At 32.9% G+C, this 17070-nt stretch overlaps 1 protein-coding gene across 20 annotated transcripts in view; it reads right to left on the bottom strand.

Annotated features, from left to right (window-relative positions):
• LOC129005589 (RIMS-binding protein 2-like) overlaps positions 1–17070 on the bottom strand; it is a 208159-nt gene that overhangs the window by 130912 nt on the left and 60177 nt on the right. For 13 of the 20 annotated variants that reach the window (XM_054434533.1, XM_054434529.1, XM_054434526.1 and 10 more), the window contains 3 exons: positions 8351–8453; positions 5795–5981; positions 2361–2402 (listed from right to left, as the gene is read on the bottom strand). In XM_054434533.1, coding sequence (XP_054290508.1) covers positions 2361–2402; positions 5795–5981; positions 8351–8453 — 332 coding nt within the window. The remainder of the gene's footprint in view (positions 1–2360; positions 2403–5794; positions 5982–8350; positions 8454–17070) is intronic. The other 7 variants (XM_054434535.1, XM_054434534.1, XM_054434528.1 and 4 more) reach the window with 1 other exon arrangement.

The following is a 17070-nucleotide window of genomic DNA, read 5'->3' on the forward strand; positions in this document are numbered from 1 at the left end:
TTGTCCTTGGCATCAATCATGTCACAGAATAAATTGGTCAAAGCTGTACATGTGCTGTGGTTTTTTCTAAAACCTGACTGTAGTTTAGGTAGCAGCCTATTGTCATTCATAAATTGGGATATCTGGTCAATCACTATTTTCTCTAATATTTTAGATATTGCTGGAAGTATTGATATTGGTCTAAGATCTTCTACCTTAGTTGGTGCAGCTGTTTTTGGCAATGGCCTGACAATACTTTGCTTCCATGCATTCGGGAATACTCCACTGATGAGTGACTCATTTACAAGATGTGTGATTGCTTCAATAGCAAACGGACTCACAGCTTTTAACATGTCTATTGATATTTCATCACTGCCTACAGCTTTAGACTTTATTTGATTCCTCACTAGTTTTACAGTTGCTTCGGTGACAGCACTAAATCGACATTCGTTTCTTGTTTCATCTTGTTTATTAGTCATATAAAATTTAATAATTTCTTCATCAGCCTTGATACCAGACCCCATTTTTGTAAAATATTCATTAATGTCATTAGCTTCAAAACCGTCAATAGTTTCTATACAATTGTTCTTATAAACTTCGCAATTCTTTATACATTTCCAGAAATCTTTGCTGTTGTTTGTTGTCGACAGTTTGTTGGTAAAAAACCTTTTTTTCGCATGCCAGACCATTGAATTCAATCTGTTTCTTATTTCCTTATACTTATGCCAATCAGGATCACTTCTTGACTTCCAATATCTATTCCTTAATTTATTTTTTTCCCTCGTCAGTTTCTTAATTATATCATTTCTCCACGGAGCTACTTTCTTGGTTACCCTTTTACACACTATAGGTGCGTGGTTATCATATACTTTTCTAATTTCATTGGTCAATGCATTTTCAATATTATTTACTCCTTGTAAGATCGTTATCTTTTTCCAATCTATTTCAGAAAGTTCTCTTACCGCTTGGTCAACATTGAATTTTGAAAAATCCCTATATCTGATCATCTTTGGTTTCTTTTGTTCTTTTCTTAGGATCAATTCACAAAAAATAAGCTTGTGGTCCGTAATTGACTTCCCTCTGTGATCTAATATGCTAGGTGCATTTATAACGCCGATCCTCTTGACTTCAACCGACCTGTCCACGAAGGTTTGTGACTTTTGTTCTCAATTTTCATTATGATGGTTTGCAGATATGTATAAGGTAATTGAGGGGCTAAGGAATGACAGTTTTTTGGCCTTTGCGATACCAACTCCGGCTACTTCCACCACTCAAGAAGAAATACTGCTGGTGTGGTCATGGCTTTTAGAAGCTATTTGTGAAACCCCACTTTTTTTAAAAGATTGCATGACGAATTTCTTGGCATGCAAAAAGACTAATACAAGCAATGGTGTGTAGTATTATAACCAAAGGTCACTTCAATGGAAAACAAAAATTGGTAGCATATAGCTCTGTCTTCAAAGATCTGACTAACAACTTTAAGACAAAAAGCTTCAGAGCGCTCATATGTCCAGCGCATATACATATACAATAACATATCTCCAGTCATAGTGTTTTTTTTTTAGTTTCAACTAGCTTAAGGAATACTCCATAATAGACTTTCTCATCCTCAATTCACTCTCATAAGTCAGAGAAGAAACACAAATAAGTACAAAAAATATCTCATTCAAGGGAAGCGACTGAACAAAACCAATCTGTCCTTAAAGACGCTCTTCACAGCAACTACAATCACCACCTAGTACCCCTCAACACAAAAACATCCTTCTACAATGGTAGTTGCTGATGGACAGTTGCCCTAGAGGTGACAAGATATGGTAAGGTTCCTGGTCATGTAAAAGATGTAGATTCTTGCTTGGACCTACATTTGCTTTCCTATATTGGTCTTTTAAACATTTATTTTTTTAAGTTAGATTCTTTAGAAACCCTTGTTAAGAGTTTAAGAGTTAAACATTTACTTGTCTACTTTCATTCCTTAATTTGGAGACAAAGAAAGGTTCAAATATTTGTGTTATTTTCTTATTGTTTCCTAGTGTTAGCTATCACAACTCTATACATTTTGTCGACAATAGTTGAGTGAGTCATGTTTATTTTATAAGAATTATTTGTGTTGGTCTGTGAAACTATCTAATATGAATATATTAGTAGCAATAATAACTGCATGGAAATCCATCAATGTATGAGTTAATTTTATTTTCAATTAATGTTTGGAAAACCCATGTTTAAATGATTTTCAAACATTAACTAGAAATGTTATGAAACCAGAAGCAGTGCATAAAGCAGAATGGCTGATAAATTACTAAAAACAAACAATGAAATGAGGCGCATGAATTGGTTGCTGATGGAAACTACAGTGAACAGTTGGAAATAAATGCAAAACATACGATTGCCTGGAGGTATTCGCTTGTTTTTCCTCTTGGCACTCCCTTGATTGCAAAAACATTGCAGCATGCACACGCACCAACACATAACACATGACACATAACAGCAATGTGTGCTTGTGCACAATACACAAGGTAAAAGTGTACAACAACCATGGTCACTAAATACAAAGAATATTACAAAAGTAAAGCAGTCAAGTGACTGCCAATTGAAAAAAATATGTAGTGTGAATAGATTTAGAACTAAAAAATCATTTTGGTTGGAGATCCCTAGTCAATGAGAAATCTTCCTCCAACAAAATACTCCAAAACTAATTTTCTGAAAAGTTTAAAACTTACTTTTGATATATTTATACTTTAAGTTGTTTTGACCAATATGAATGATCTTGAAAGATATATGATGATGATGACAATTCAAATACATAATCCTTAAAACACATATCAGTTATGACACAAGAAATCTTGGAAAATGGATATAGAGCCTATAAAGTCAAATATGGGTCTGTAAAATGTATTTAAAAATCTTGATTTTACAGTAAATAACATCTTTTGTTGCACACAGAAAAAAATCTAAATACCCCCGCCGCAGCAAACCTGCCGACTAAGCGAATTTCCATTTGTCTGAATTGATTTTCAGTTAAATATATTTTAATAATTTTAGGTTTAACGAGTACCTAGGTTTGCTGCTACAAGGAAACTAATAAAGTGTGTTTTTGAGTAAAATATTGATAGCTTAGTACAAAATAAATAAATTTGCCAAGTTTGATCAAAATATATCCATAAACAAGCAAACTACAACATTTGACAATATGTATATCATAGTGATGTTGTGAACGCGGAGGGGGTAGTATTCAAGGGCTTGAATTCCACAACCCTAATTATGAAATAATTAAGTTCACCAATTTTGATCAAAATATATCCATGACCAAGCAAACAGTTTACTAATTCTCCATAAGAACAACATGAGAATTTTAAATTTAGATTGTTTTGGAATTTTCTTTGTAACCATTAAGCGTACAACAACGTTTCAATGTAGACAATTATTTGTTTCTTTAAGCTCTAGATGATGGGTTGAAAACATTGCTAAATTTTATATTTCAAGGGTCAAGTATGAAAAAAATTACTGTTGCCTCATAAAACCCCGTACTGATAGTTTGATCATGCTAGTTTACAAACTCGTTCGAATACACGTAGGTTTACATGTTTGTACTTAATTTAATGAAAATCGGATTATTTTTGATTGAATGTTATGTATTTATATATGAATTTGGACGGATGTTTTTTTTTTACTCTGGGGACATAAAAAAGAGAAAAGTAAATTGGACCCGGGCCTAGGTCTTAACATGAGGAGACCTATGGTAATGGCGTATTACCTACATGGGAAATTTTCTAATGTTCCTTATAAGGAAAATTTACTAAAAAAGTAACTTTTACAAAACTGTAATATTATTTTCGCTACACTACAGTGAAATGACCTGTTTTCCTTGCATGTTTATCACCTGCGAAAATCCATTATTACATTGTTTACTACGGAATAAGAATGTTTACCATGCGAAAGTATTGTTTACTATATCTATTGTATTTTGCCGACGTAAACAAACAAAGATTTGTTAATGTTTTGTCAACTGTTTCAATTTTCAACAACCACATCTATACAACCAAAGTAAATATTAAATTTAAATTGATGGCATAGGCATAACCTAAAAAATGCTATGAGTTTGTAATGTTCTTAACTGTAATAAAGACATATCCAATGTCTGTTTTAATTAAGAAAATAATATTAGTCTTTTTAGTGAAGTGAAAAGTAATGTTCAAAACACAATTGAAAGTTGGTCTATACATATTCTCGACCATTTAAAGTGCTCGATAAATCTCACACTTTAAATATGATCTCAAATGTAATGACTCGCTTTCTACTCTTGTTATGAAATATACTATTACATGTTATTTTGGTGTTTATCTGATAATTCTGACAACTGAGAGTTCTTAAGTGCTCATTATCAAGGACGAGGATATATACCACTAATATTACAAAAGTTTTGCTGGGTTCATGGCATCTAGGAAGTCTAAAAGGAATCATGCATCAACTTTTTAAGCATAAAACATAAAGAAGCCTAAGATAAGACATTCATTGTACGTTTGCAGTCAGTCATATATATTTAAATTAGATTTTGTTTTAATTAATAAAGTATAAATAAAAAGCTTTTATGTTTAAAAACATTAAAATGATTATATTTAAATTTAAAAACAATTTTAATCACATACTACAAAGTTTGGAAATGGATTTGTAAATTAAAAAAGGACAGTGAATTCATAACTTTAATAAAAACTGAATGAAACTAAAAAGAAAACTTATAATTGGTTTTTTATAGCCTAATCGGTATGACATTCAAATAATTCAAATGCATTTTTATAGCAACAATAACGATGTTTATCCCTTGTTAAGACCTCCAATGAGGAACTGTCGTCATAGCCGTGTAAGCTAGCTCAAATCCAATATAAATGCTGTTATCTTGACTAAAATCACTACTTTTCTACCTGATTCCCACCCATATGCAACTATAAGTCTTGTTGTAGTAGCTGATAATGATGTGAGGAAAATCTATGCTCATCCGAAGCATAAATCATGTATAGGTGTGGGAACTAGCTGGATTAGAGATTAAACATATGTATTGAAAAAGTATATGTGGTTGGTGTCAGATTTGAACTAGCTTAAGTGGCCGGGACGGGAGCTGGTTGGAGACCTCTTCGACCAACCCTAGTATAAAGGAATGCTAGCAAATGAATCTCATTTCAATGTCTATGAAGGTATTGCACTATATTTATGGTATTGTTTATATTTACTAGCAAAGAAATATTGGATACTTTCAGAAGCTTGAATTCTTTTTTGGAGAAATATGTGCATGTTGAAATGAATTTGTGTTGTAGTTGTGATTTTACTAAGGTAAATTTAATCGATAGCCTGAAGTTAGAATAATACCTTACATAATACATAACGTTTGCATTTTACTTAGCGATCTCTATTTGACTTAAATTCCTACAATGTACGTTTTAAAGTGTATTTGTTTTTTTTTCATTTTAGGATATTAAAACTTTCAATTACCTGAACAAAATTGACAGAATACACCAGAACACACCAATAGTCTATGGTCTTAGAAGAATTAGATTGTGTTTATGTGTGCTATACAACTGAGATTGTGACGTAAATATAAATAACAATAGTATTTCTATAATCGGAATATAGAATGATGAAAATCAATCTTTTTGCCTATGTATTCTTAGCTTTGAGTTCTAAAGGATTCAACTATTAGGAAGTAATGACTTATGAAGAGTGAAGGTTTTTCATAATTAAGAATATGGTACGATACATGGAGATAAGGTACGTCGAATTAGATTTCAGTCTCTAATTCCTTACAAAAGATTATCTAAGTAATAACCTGTGTTAAGTTGATGATAGTCCAGATCTTGAGGAATGTTGGTTGAGGCACTGTCGTCACAATCTCTCAGGCCTTGAATCACTGATTGGTGGAACTCTAGCAAATCATCTCCAACCAGCTTTTGTATGAAATTGGAAGGCACAAGCCCACGGCGACCATCCAGCAGTTCTCCGTCGTAGAATCCATCCTGTGCAAAAATCAATCTTATAATCAGATATTCTCGTTCACAAATAGTAACTGATACGGGAAGTAATTTACATGTAATCTAAAAACTGATAGACCCGCATTCCTTATTTTTTTACTATGTTCTTTCCAAATTTTGACCACTACTCATACACCTAGATGAGTAAATGAACTAAAAATGTTATAAACTTTTGGAAATAATTGTTTTAACTGTTACTGAAACCCTTTGTGTAGGTTAACAACACATTTTCCTCATTTTGTACAACACTCTTGATGTACTAAAAGCATTCCGTAAATTTTTCTTTTCGTCAAAATATTATAAAAAGAGTGCACATTTTTTCCATCAGAGTTTAGCAAGAAACTGTAACTGTAATGAATATTAATTAGCTCAGAAAACTAGCGATGTATTCAAACCCATTATAAAGGTATTATCTTTGGCGATGTAAAAATTTATAAATTTAGTATAGAGCCACTATACACATAACAATAACAACAATGAATATGTTTACTGTGCACATCAACTTAAGTTGGCACTGACAGAGCAGCTGAGCTGATAAACTTAATTATTTCATATTTAATCTACCAGCAGTTGATAAAAGTCAACATACCATTGCTCTAAAAAAATATATAAACTAGTTTGTGGAGGCATTGGGAAATCTCTACTTTGAGCAGATGGTCTCAACAGACGTGCCCTAGGTGTGCCTTTTGTGTCTTTGCGCGATTGTTGGTGTGTGTACTCGTGAGTGTCTGTATGTGCTTTTTAATTTGCATTACTTTTTTTCTAAGAAATGTGCATTATTTGTTAAATATATAGATATAAATTAGATTAAGTTATATCTTTGTAATTGTATGTATTTGTATATTTTATGTTTGTCAGGTTAGTGTAAGGAAGGTTAGTCCTAACTTTATCCGGATGAATAAAGAATTTTTCATTTCTTCAAGCATAGCTGATGACGAGGGAGGGGTTGTTATGTTACTTTATGCCCCGCCAGTTTAAGCCTCTATACTACTCTAGACTGGGACGGTGGCGTTGTCCTGTAATCCAGCTACTAGGAGGTCAGGAATTGTGGATATTTATAGGCATGCACTGTGGATGTGATACTCCCTGGTGTGGATTGACGTCCGCACTAGTGAGTACTACGACTATCCGCAGTACTATCCTGGTAATTAGACCAATTTGTTAATACCAAGGCAAAAATATGGTTCGGATTCCACTATAAACTGTAGGTCCCTTAGTTGCCATTAGCTGTATGGGCTATTAATTAACAGCTATGTCTAAGGAATATGTCAGTCTTAGGCCCCTATTAGCCGTGAGCAACATGTGGCGCAGCTAGTGGAGCCGCCGGTGTCGGACGTGTAGAGGGGCATGGAGTCAAATGGTGCCTATTAGCCGCCGGGAGACCGGTGGCGACGCCGAAAAAGCTGCCCGAGATGTTGCCGGGAGTGATTTTGCCCGGCAACATGTGTCGCGACCGTTTTAGTGTCCAGGCAGTCGGGGGGCATTGCAGTATATGGAGCCTATTAGCCGTGGGCAACATGCGATGCCACATTCTGCGCTCGCATTCGCTATTAACGTGAAAACGAAGCATGCCACACAGTCTACATCATGGTTTGAGTCGATTAAGATGTGCCTCGCCATATTGCTGTTCTATTAATTGGTGACTTCTGTTCACTTTGTTTACCAGTGACCTTTTTATTAACAGTTTATTCTTTCCTTTTTGTGTCATTAGCGTTTTTAGTTGTCTTTAGTTTGGATAAACAATGTCTAGTGCTAATAGTGACGTGCAAATTGTGGATGCAGTCACTCAACGTCATGTTTGACACTAGAGTGTTGTGGTGAATTCCGCTGTTTGAGCGAGCTACGAATGTGTCGCGCGACTAGTGTCCAGGTTCCAAACGCTGTGGGTCACCGGCGTCACCACCGGCGGCTCCACTAGCTGCGCCACATGTTGCTCACGGCTAATAGGGGCCTTAGTCACTAACAAGACTACAAGATCGCGCCACTCAACCTACACTCATCTCCATTCATAATTGGCTACCTATACCTACTTTGTATTGTCGCCATTTTAATGAAAAGTGTAAAAGTAAAGTATAAAAAAGTATACCTTTTCCATGTTGGTAAAGCCATAGGAGTTTGGTATAGGTTAGGTTAAGGAGATAGGGGCTTATCCATAGGAGATTGTATGCCGTTGTTATTTTAGAATTGAACATGTTAAAGAAGCTATTGTAAACCTGAGTACGTTTACTTATTAACAATTGAGACCACTATGTTATGTATGTTCTATAATCAGAGCTAATACTGTATTTTTTTCTATATTAGCTCAAAATGACCAAAATCTTTTTTAATTCTACGGCCAACAGTAGTTATTGTACCTCATCCATGTTTCCCCATACTAGGAGGTAGTCTCCAGCATTAACTGCCAACTCAGCTTCCGGGCACTCATTGGGCGATTGTGAGAAGGGGTCGTAAGAGTATCTGCAACCATAACAACATCATTCCAGATTGGAAACAGCTTAATCACTCTAATACAAAAACATGTTATGGGACAAAATTCTCCATGAACTGAAATTTTGGTATTGAAAACCCTTCAAATAAATTTAAATTTTACTTTCTCACCCTATACATAGTATATGCAGAAAGTATTGTTTTGGGTTAATTTGAGTTTTGGATGGAAATACAGTATCCGTTTTGCCCCCCTGTACCCATAAAAGTGGTGTATACATTGGTAATTGATAGGCCACTGTAATCATACTATTTTGTCTTTATTTTTGTATTATTTGTGAAATGTGTATGACTTACTCTGATGATACCTCAAGAAGTGGATACTTTTGGTAGCCTGTTGATGGCGGAATTATAATGACTGCCAAAACATAAAATCAAATAAAATAAAAAATCCTTATTCATATCTCTGTAAATACATAATTATATGAATAGTGTCAAACAAGTAAGATATTTAAGATGTACGTACAATAACAATATTCACTAAGAAGGCTAAAATCATCATGATCAGCTTCAGGTAAAGCTAATTTAAGATCTACTATTTAAAGTTAAAGAGGTCATAAAATGAATAAAGTGCCCTCTGTATTAAAAGTTCTTTTAATTTCACCTTGAAACCTCTTTCATCCTGCATGCTCCTTATATGATTTGGTATGTTATTTAGGAATATGATACCATTATATGAAGTTTTTCTCTAAAATAGTTCTAATTTATGATTTGGTAATACTACTTTATTTTCATTCCTAGAATTATAGCTGTGGATATCTTTATTTGTAATAAAATGATTTATATTATTTTTGCCATACATGATGCATTATAAAATGTATAAGCTGTAAACCGTTAAAAAATCAAATTGGGTAAAGTAAGTTTGGACAGATTCATTGTTTTTGTAACAGTTTTTTGTCTTCAGTGTTCTCTTCTAGTAACTGAAGGATTATTTGTACTTGTTCTTAAATTGTTTCCAAAACTATGCATCTATCAAAAAGAGTTCAAATAATTACGTTAAAATAATAAGCGTTGAAAGCCAGGACCAATGTCTTTAGAAGGCCTACTACTAGTTTCAACATTTTTTGTGATGGAATTTGATTTAGGTGTTACTTTCGGTTGATTTATAAGAGGGGAGTTTGGTGTATGTAAATTTTTTGGGGTTGAGTTATTATTGGTGGGGTTCATCAAGTTGGAAGAGTTCTTTTTCTTGTTAGGGGGTTGGAGTAGATCGTGGATATTTCTCATATTCCTTACCAATCTCTAGCAGAGCTTTTTTGTAGCTCCTAGTTCCTATTAGCTATTAGTTCTGATGTATATTTGAATTTATTTTTTGAGTAGTTACAGACTTCATTTTTTCCACACAACCATTTTCATTTGTCCCAAATCAATTCACATGAAATAATATTCAAATAAATATTCAGACGCAACAAATCAACAAAATTGGCACTCATTTATTTCATCAACAGCAGTATGCAATGGAGGCTGGAGAAATAGTAGTTGGTTGTTTTGCTGATCTCTCCAAAGCCTTTGATTGTGTCGAACCTGCGATTCTATTGGAAAAATTGGCATCAATTGGAATCTCAGGACTTGCGTTGAAGTGGCTCACATCCTATATGAGCAACCGATTCCAAGTCACTGAGATTCAAAAAAACACAAATTCAAAAACTGAAAGAATTTCATCAACAAAAAAACTGATCTCCAATGGCGTCCCCAGGGATCTGTCCTTGGACCTCTGCTTTTCCTAGTCTACATCAATAATATAACAGATACGGACAGCGTCTACCTCTTTGCGGATGATACAACATTGTTCGTAAGGGGGTAAATTGATAAATTGAGCTGGGATGCACAAATAAAAAAACTGGAGGGGTCATTGGCTCGAGGGGTTTATGTTCTTCTGTAAACTCACCTTATAATATCCATTTTAGGTTAGGCCTATTCTATAAATGTTTAAAGTTAATAAGTTAACAAAGATATGAATTACAATTTGTGTTTTATTTAAACAAATGAACAATTAACATGCAATGAGAAAAGGCTTGACGTTACAATGAAAGGATTGACAATGGTGTGTGGGGTTGAAATTAAATTGAAATAAAAGATAAATTTGAATAATAACTTGAAGGTTGAAATAATTTAGATGTGATATATCTCAGGGTAGGGTGTCGTGCTGGCTTGAATGCTAAGAATGAATAAATTTGATAGTGTCCAAATATAGGCCTAATTAAGGTGTTAAACTTACACAATCCCAACAATGAAAAATCTAATTTTGGTGTTGTCCAAAAGGTAAGTCCAATTAGCACGAAATTTAAAAGAATTTAAAGAAAAGGTTATACTTATTTGAAGATAATGATGGAGTTGAGTCCTCTTGAGGTTTAGGCTACTGTGATATAACTTTAAACTGGTCTTCTTGATGAATGAATTTGATTTAGGTAAAATTTTGACTCCTTCTTCTAACAATTTCAACTTCTCAATGGCTTCCTTCTCTTTTCATCTTAATGCTCACATCATTCATTGTTGAACACATGGGATCACTTTCACTGCTTCTTAAATTTTGATTCCTTAAGGACTAATTTTGAAATGATATTATAAGAAATTTTGATGTATTGCAATTCTCTTACATGTTTAATAAATAATTAGGTTGTGGGCTTTGTAAAAAAAAAAAAATATATAGGCTATGGAATGAATATTATTAATGATTAATTAAACAGATTAATGAAATTATATAAATTAGGGAAATGAATATTAGGCCAGACTTTCTGAGGAGTGATTATTAACAAAGGTGTAGGAATAGAAGTTAACATTTTAAGAAACTTAATAGGTACTAAATAATGAATGAAATGACATGAAATATTACACTTCGAAGAATAAGGACCTTCGGAAACCTGGCTCTCTCTCTAAACTTGTGTATTTTGGCCTAATAGAACAACACATTTCGTATTCAATCATCCTATGGGGAGCTGTGAATAAAAATATTGAGCAGATCTTTGTTTGGCAGAACAAAGCAGTTAGAGCAATCTTGGGCATGCCGCCTCGGACCAGCTGCAAAAATGTTTTTAAAGAACTTGGCTTTCTCACAGTCCATTCACTTTTCATCTTTGAATCAGTTTGCTATATAAAATCACAGAACATTAAACCAACTTTTACAAATCACGTTTACAACACCCGAACAAAGGGCACACATGGAGTCCAACATAAACTCACAACATTTTTACACAAACCAGATTACATGGGAATGAAATTGTACCAGGCCCTACCGAAAAAATTACTTGAAATTCAGAGGTTAACAAAATTCAAATTAGAATTGAAAAAATATCTATGGAGTTAAGTTTTCATGACATAGACATAAGTTACCTTAACGGTGACAAAAACTAGTATTTAAGTTTGGTTATTCTTTGTATTAACCCTGACCTGTCCAATTCCTTAAGGCAAAGGACTACGGACGGAGAGATCATGTATCATGTATCATGTATCATGTATCATGTATCATGTTAGTATTGTTACAAGTTTCATCTACAGCAGTAATCTAGCATTCCAGAAAGGGTATCCTCTGACTTTTACAAAGACTAGATTATTTACAAAGCAATTTTCTTCCTTAGACATGATTTATACTCAAATAGTCATTAAAAACAAAGAACTGTATTCTCAATGCAAAAATCAATTACAGCTGAACAATCTGTGTCTACCTTACCGACACAGCTACTCAATTCACTGCATAAAAATATAAAAACAATACCCCAATCTTCTTGTAGGTCTATTGGAAATGGTGCAGACCTCTATACTCATACTCTACTTCACCCAAAATAAAATAAAATAAAAGACAAAATAAAACACAAGTGTTTTTACTTTTTTTTTATTGGATTTTCTAGGAGGTCTATTGGGAAGTGTACCTACTTGACCTAAAAGTCTATCGGAATGGGCAAAACTGTACTCTCAGGTCTCTAGTAAAGTAATGAATACCATATGATGCGTTGCAGGTCTGTTGGGATGTGCACAGACTATTCATGAACACTATTGAAACTTGGGAGAGTCCACCATCTTGACAAACTACTTGAAGCATTAAATAACCAGTCTATTGATTTATTTTCCTAGTCTAATTACAGTTTTGAAATAGTTTATAACTCTAGCAGTCTTATATTGTCTAAAAAACTAATAAATACCTATCTAGAACCTCTTGTTTTTAAATTAGCCTTTCCCAAAGTTCCCAAGTAGTATCACTATGTTTAACCTTCCATCGGGTGTATCACGGAAGTTACCTCCGGGTCACTACTTTTTTCGTTATAAAAACCATAGTATGTGTTCGGCAGGGCTGTGGACCTCACGAACCACTTTTGCGGAGTCGGTTTCGTATACTCTTACCCCTTTCCCAGTTGTCAGTCGACCTTGGGGAGTGGTTCGCGTCACTACTGGAAGTAGCTTCCATGAGCGCCCTGTGATGCAACGGGTTTCCCGGAGCCTAGTTCCGTGTGTGCCCTTGTGTTTGACCGTATTTAGTGATATTATAAAATGGATGAAGAAGAACTAATTGCGAGATTGTTGGCTAGTGTTGAAAGGGAGGACAAGGAACAACATTTAGAAGAAAGAACTAATGGTGCGTGAGTTCGGTAAGCTTTTTTTTCAAGAAAAAGAGCTTTGACAAAATGTGTGGTCTTTGTAACAAATGACTTTTAGCATTAGACAATAGGTTGTTTTTTTTCAAACACCATTGCAATTTTTTCTAAAGAGCTTTGACTAAGTAAGTTGTCCTTATGAAATAATTATCTTTTTTCATAATACCATAGGTGTTTTTATGTCATACACTGATGCAATTTTTGTCTAAGAGCTTTGATTGAATGAGTTGTCCTTGTACAAAATTATTATTTTTATTAGACCGTGTACGTGTTTTATGTCATACAATATTCAAATTTGTTTTCTAATATACGATAGTACTGTATAAGTACAAAAAGTAAATCTTTTTTATCCACAACACTTACGTATTTTTATTTTTTTTTGTTTTTATAACATTTGCTATTTGATATACTACTTAAGTAATAGTGTAATAACTCATAAAAAATGTTTTTTTTACAGTTTTATTGCTATTAAAATGTTTTTTACTCATCATTGTATAATGTTTGTATTCCCGGAGGTAACTTCCGTGAGCGCCCTTTGGTGTTTGAAAATCAATGCGCCCGACGGAAGGTTAACCAGCCACTTGAGTAGTCATGTATTGAGAATTTCTTTCTTCACTAATTGAAAAGTTTTTCCTGGGTGAATTATTTGTTAAAAATCTTTCTTTCCACTTATTAATTGAAAATTTACAATGGTACTTAAAATGTCAAAGAAATGAAATCAATCAAGTAATGTGTAAAAAAGCTGAAGAAGCTGGTCAGAAAACGATTTTATCCTTACCTAGTTCTTCTTCCTTCCCCTACACACATACATTAATACTACATATATACTGCATACACCTACATATATACTACATATACTAGTTGCTTGTAGGGACATAAGTCCCTAAAAAGCTCAAATGTAAAACAAATTATTGTAATATTTAAACAAACTCAGAATTATTTTATCTAGGCCTATGTGTCAGAATAGATATCCATGTACACCATATCTTTTGTGTAAAAAAGTTTTTTGTTTGTCTTTGTTTGCTTTTGTTGATGTTATTTTTTATAAATAATTTGAATCACTCCAGAGGTTTAACTCTGTTAAAGGCAGCAAACATATAACTGTTTGTGAATAAATACTGGTTTACTAAGGTAGCTGTGGTGTTTGGTCTTGTGGTTAATTATGATAAAAAAGGCTTCCCTGATTGGAATTTTGGAAATTGTCTTCGTCAAATATGAAAAGGCAAATAAAGGTGTGTTGAGATAAGCTTAGTTCTTGGTCAAAACCGCTAAAGCATCCTGACCCAGTTATTATTTCTAAGTTTATACTCCTTTTAAAGGTTTAACAAAATTAGTGTAAGTAAAGGCACCAAACCTAACCCTAGATTTGTTTCTGATAAGCATAAAAAAAAACTACAATTAGTGTAAGTTTATGTGGTGGTATTCATCATAAGGTGCGATTGACTTTACATATTCTATCAAAATAGGCTTAATCATCAATTATTGTATGAACCTATTTCATCTTTATTCCCAGGTTATTTTCTAAGAGTAGCCATTGAGGTTATTTCACTTAAAAAAAAATTTGATTAAACAAACACTATAATAAATCACAAATTAAAAATGATATAAAATTTACAAAGAAAGTTATAATAAATCTTGAGCGTATGTTTTGAAACAAAGCAGTTCTCCATTTAAGGTTGAATCGTTAATTATTTAGTCAATGTGGTTATTTCATGTTAAACATTCCTTCAACATAACAATAACCTTTAAATTAGAAGAAAAATCTTTATAGTTTATTCACCCATTCTAAGTCAAATTCTTTTGATTTGAGCCTACTCCCATGATTCTACTACTTATCATACGCTTAAAAATATACAAATTTGAAAGGTTTCACAGTAAAATAATTTATTTCAACATTCTAAGAAGTAACTAACAAGTCTTAAAAATTATAGGTAACGTTATCCCTGGTTTTATATAGTATACAGTAGATTGCAAAATTGACTGGCAAATAAGTCATCCAAATGTCAATATTGCGCACAGGCTTAGTGATAAATCACAATCAGCTGTATTGAAGTAAACAAAAATCAGCAGTAAATGGCTTATCATGCTTTTCTTATTAGTCCAAGCAAACTAAAAAAAACTTACACAGGGATCGTTAAAAAAATTGCAAGAAAACGTTTTATGGTTTTATTTTGTAGTGTTGGGTTTGCAGAATGACATACTAAAAGTTGCCAAAAATCTGTGCACGAGAAAACCACTAAAATCACAATTTAAAATGGCGGCTTTTTCCAACATTGGACAAATAAAAAAAAAACATATTTCACATGCATTTGTTATGCAAATTTTTCGAGATATTGACTTGGGACCACCACCTGTATTTTTTGGGTGGTTAGTACTTCATTTTGATAGGGAACACGTTTTTGGCCGACATCTTGGATCCGCCATATTGGACATAGATAATTTTTTTCAATATAATGATAGTGTTGTGACACATCAGTACCAACTACATTTTTACACTGATTTCAATGCCGAAATCCGTTTTTAAATATCTTTTTTCCTATAGAAGATATATTCAAACGAAAACTCTCCACCATACATTTCTTATGGACGTTTCGTAGTTTGATAATTTTTTTATAATTATTTTTCTTATATCTCCAGTTCTTATTAACGCTTGTAGTTCGTTCTAGGCTTAAAATATTCAGTAATGTAAGGGCTTTCATTTGAGCTCTTGATCATTAAAATCAGACGAGTTAAAGACCAGCTACAAACCTCAGAACAATATTAAATTTAACTTTTCTAGAAATATATTTTTATTAAAAGATTTATAACTCGGGTTGTTAATACGTCAGCAAGTTCTTTCTGGTCTCAAATTATTCAGTACATGTTTGGCTTTGAATTTATTAATCACTAAATAAAATCTGAATTATTTAAAATGAGTCATGAATCTTCATTTAACAGTAAATTATTTCTTTTAAGAAATTTGTCTTCAGTTAAGGACATATATCCCAAACCCTAATAACTCCCAATAAATAATCCATAGCCAAAATAAAAGTCAATAATGTTACGAATTATTTAAGACTATAAAGAGTTTTGGGGGTTATTTAGAATTGGGGATATACGTCCTTAACTAAAGACGAATTTAAAAATTAATACATTTTAATGTTAAATTAAGATCCACGACTCATTTCAAAATTGTCAGATTTTGTTTAATGATTAATAAAATTAAAGCCAAAGATTTACTGAGTAACTTGAGACCAGAAAGAACTTGGTGACACATTAACAACCCGAGTTATGAATCTTTTAATAAAAATATATTTCTAAAAAGTTAAATTTAATATTGTTCTGAGGTTCTTCGTAGCTGGTTTTTAACTCGTCTGATTTTAATGATCAAGAGCTCAAATGAAAGCCCTTACATTACTGAATATTTTAAGCCTAGAACGAACTACAAGCGTTAATAAGAACTGTAGACATAAGAAATTGTTTTTAATTATCAAACTACGAAACGTTCATAATAAATGTACGGTGGAGAGTTTTCGTTTGAATATATCTTCTAAATTAATAAAGATATTTAAAAACGGATTTCGGCATTGAAATCAGTGTAAAAATGTAGTTGGTAATGATGTGTCACAACACTATCGTTACATTGAAAAAAAATTATCTATGTCCAATATGGCGAATCCAAGATGGCGGCCAAAAACGCGTTCCCTATCAAAATGAAGTCCTAACCACCCAATAAATACAAATGGTGGTCCCAAGTCAATATCTCGAAAAATGTGCAAAACAAATGCATGTGAAATATGTTTTTTTAATTTGTCCAATGTTGGAAAAATCCGCCATTTTAAATTGTGATTTTAGTGGTTTTCTCGTGCACCGATTTTTGGCAACTTTTAGTATGTCATTCTGCAAACCCAACTCTACAAAATAAAACCATAAAACGTTTTCTTGCAATTTTTTTAAGGTCATATCCTATATTTCTCCGACTATATGGAGAAAATTGTATTATATCTATTTTGGGAATTTCACTA

Source organism: Macrosteles quadrilineatus, unplaced genomic scaffold (genome assembly GCF_028750875.1).
Source record: "Macrosteles quadrilineatus isolate MER2022 unplaced genomic scaffold, UCM_ALF_1.0 Scaffold_24__1_contigs__length_1734639, whole genome shotgun sequence".
NCBI lineage: Eukaryota > Metazoa > Arthropoda > Insecta > Hemiptera > Cicadellidae > Macrosteles > Macrosteles quadrilineatus.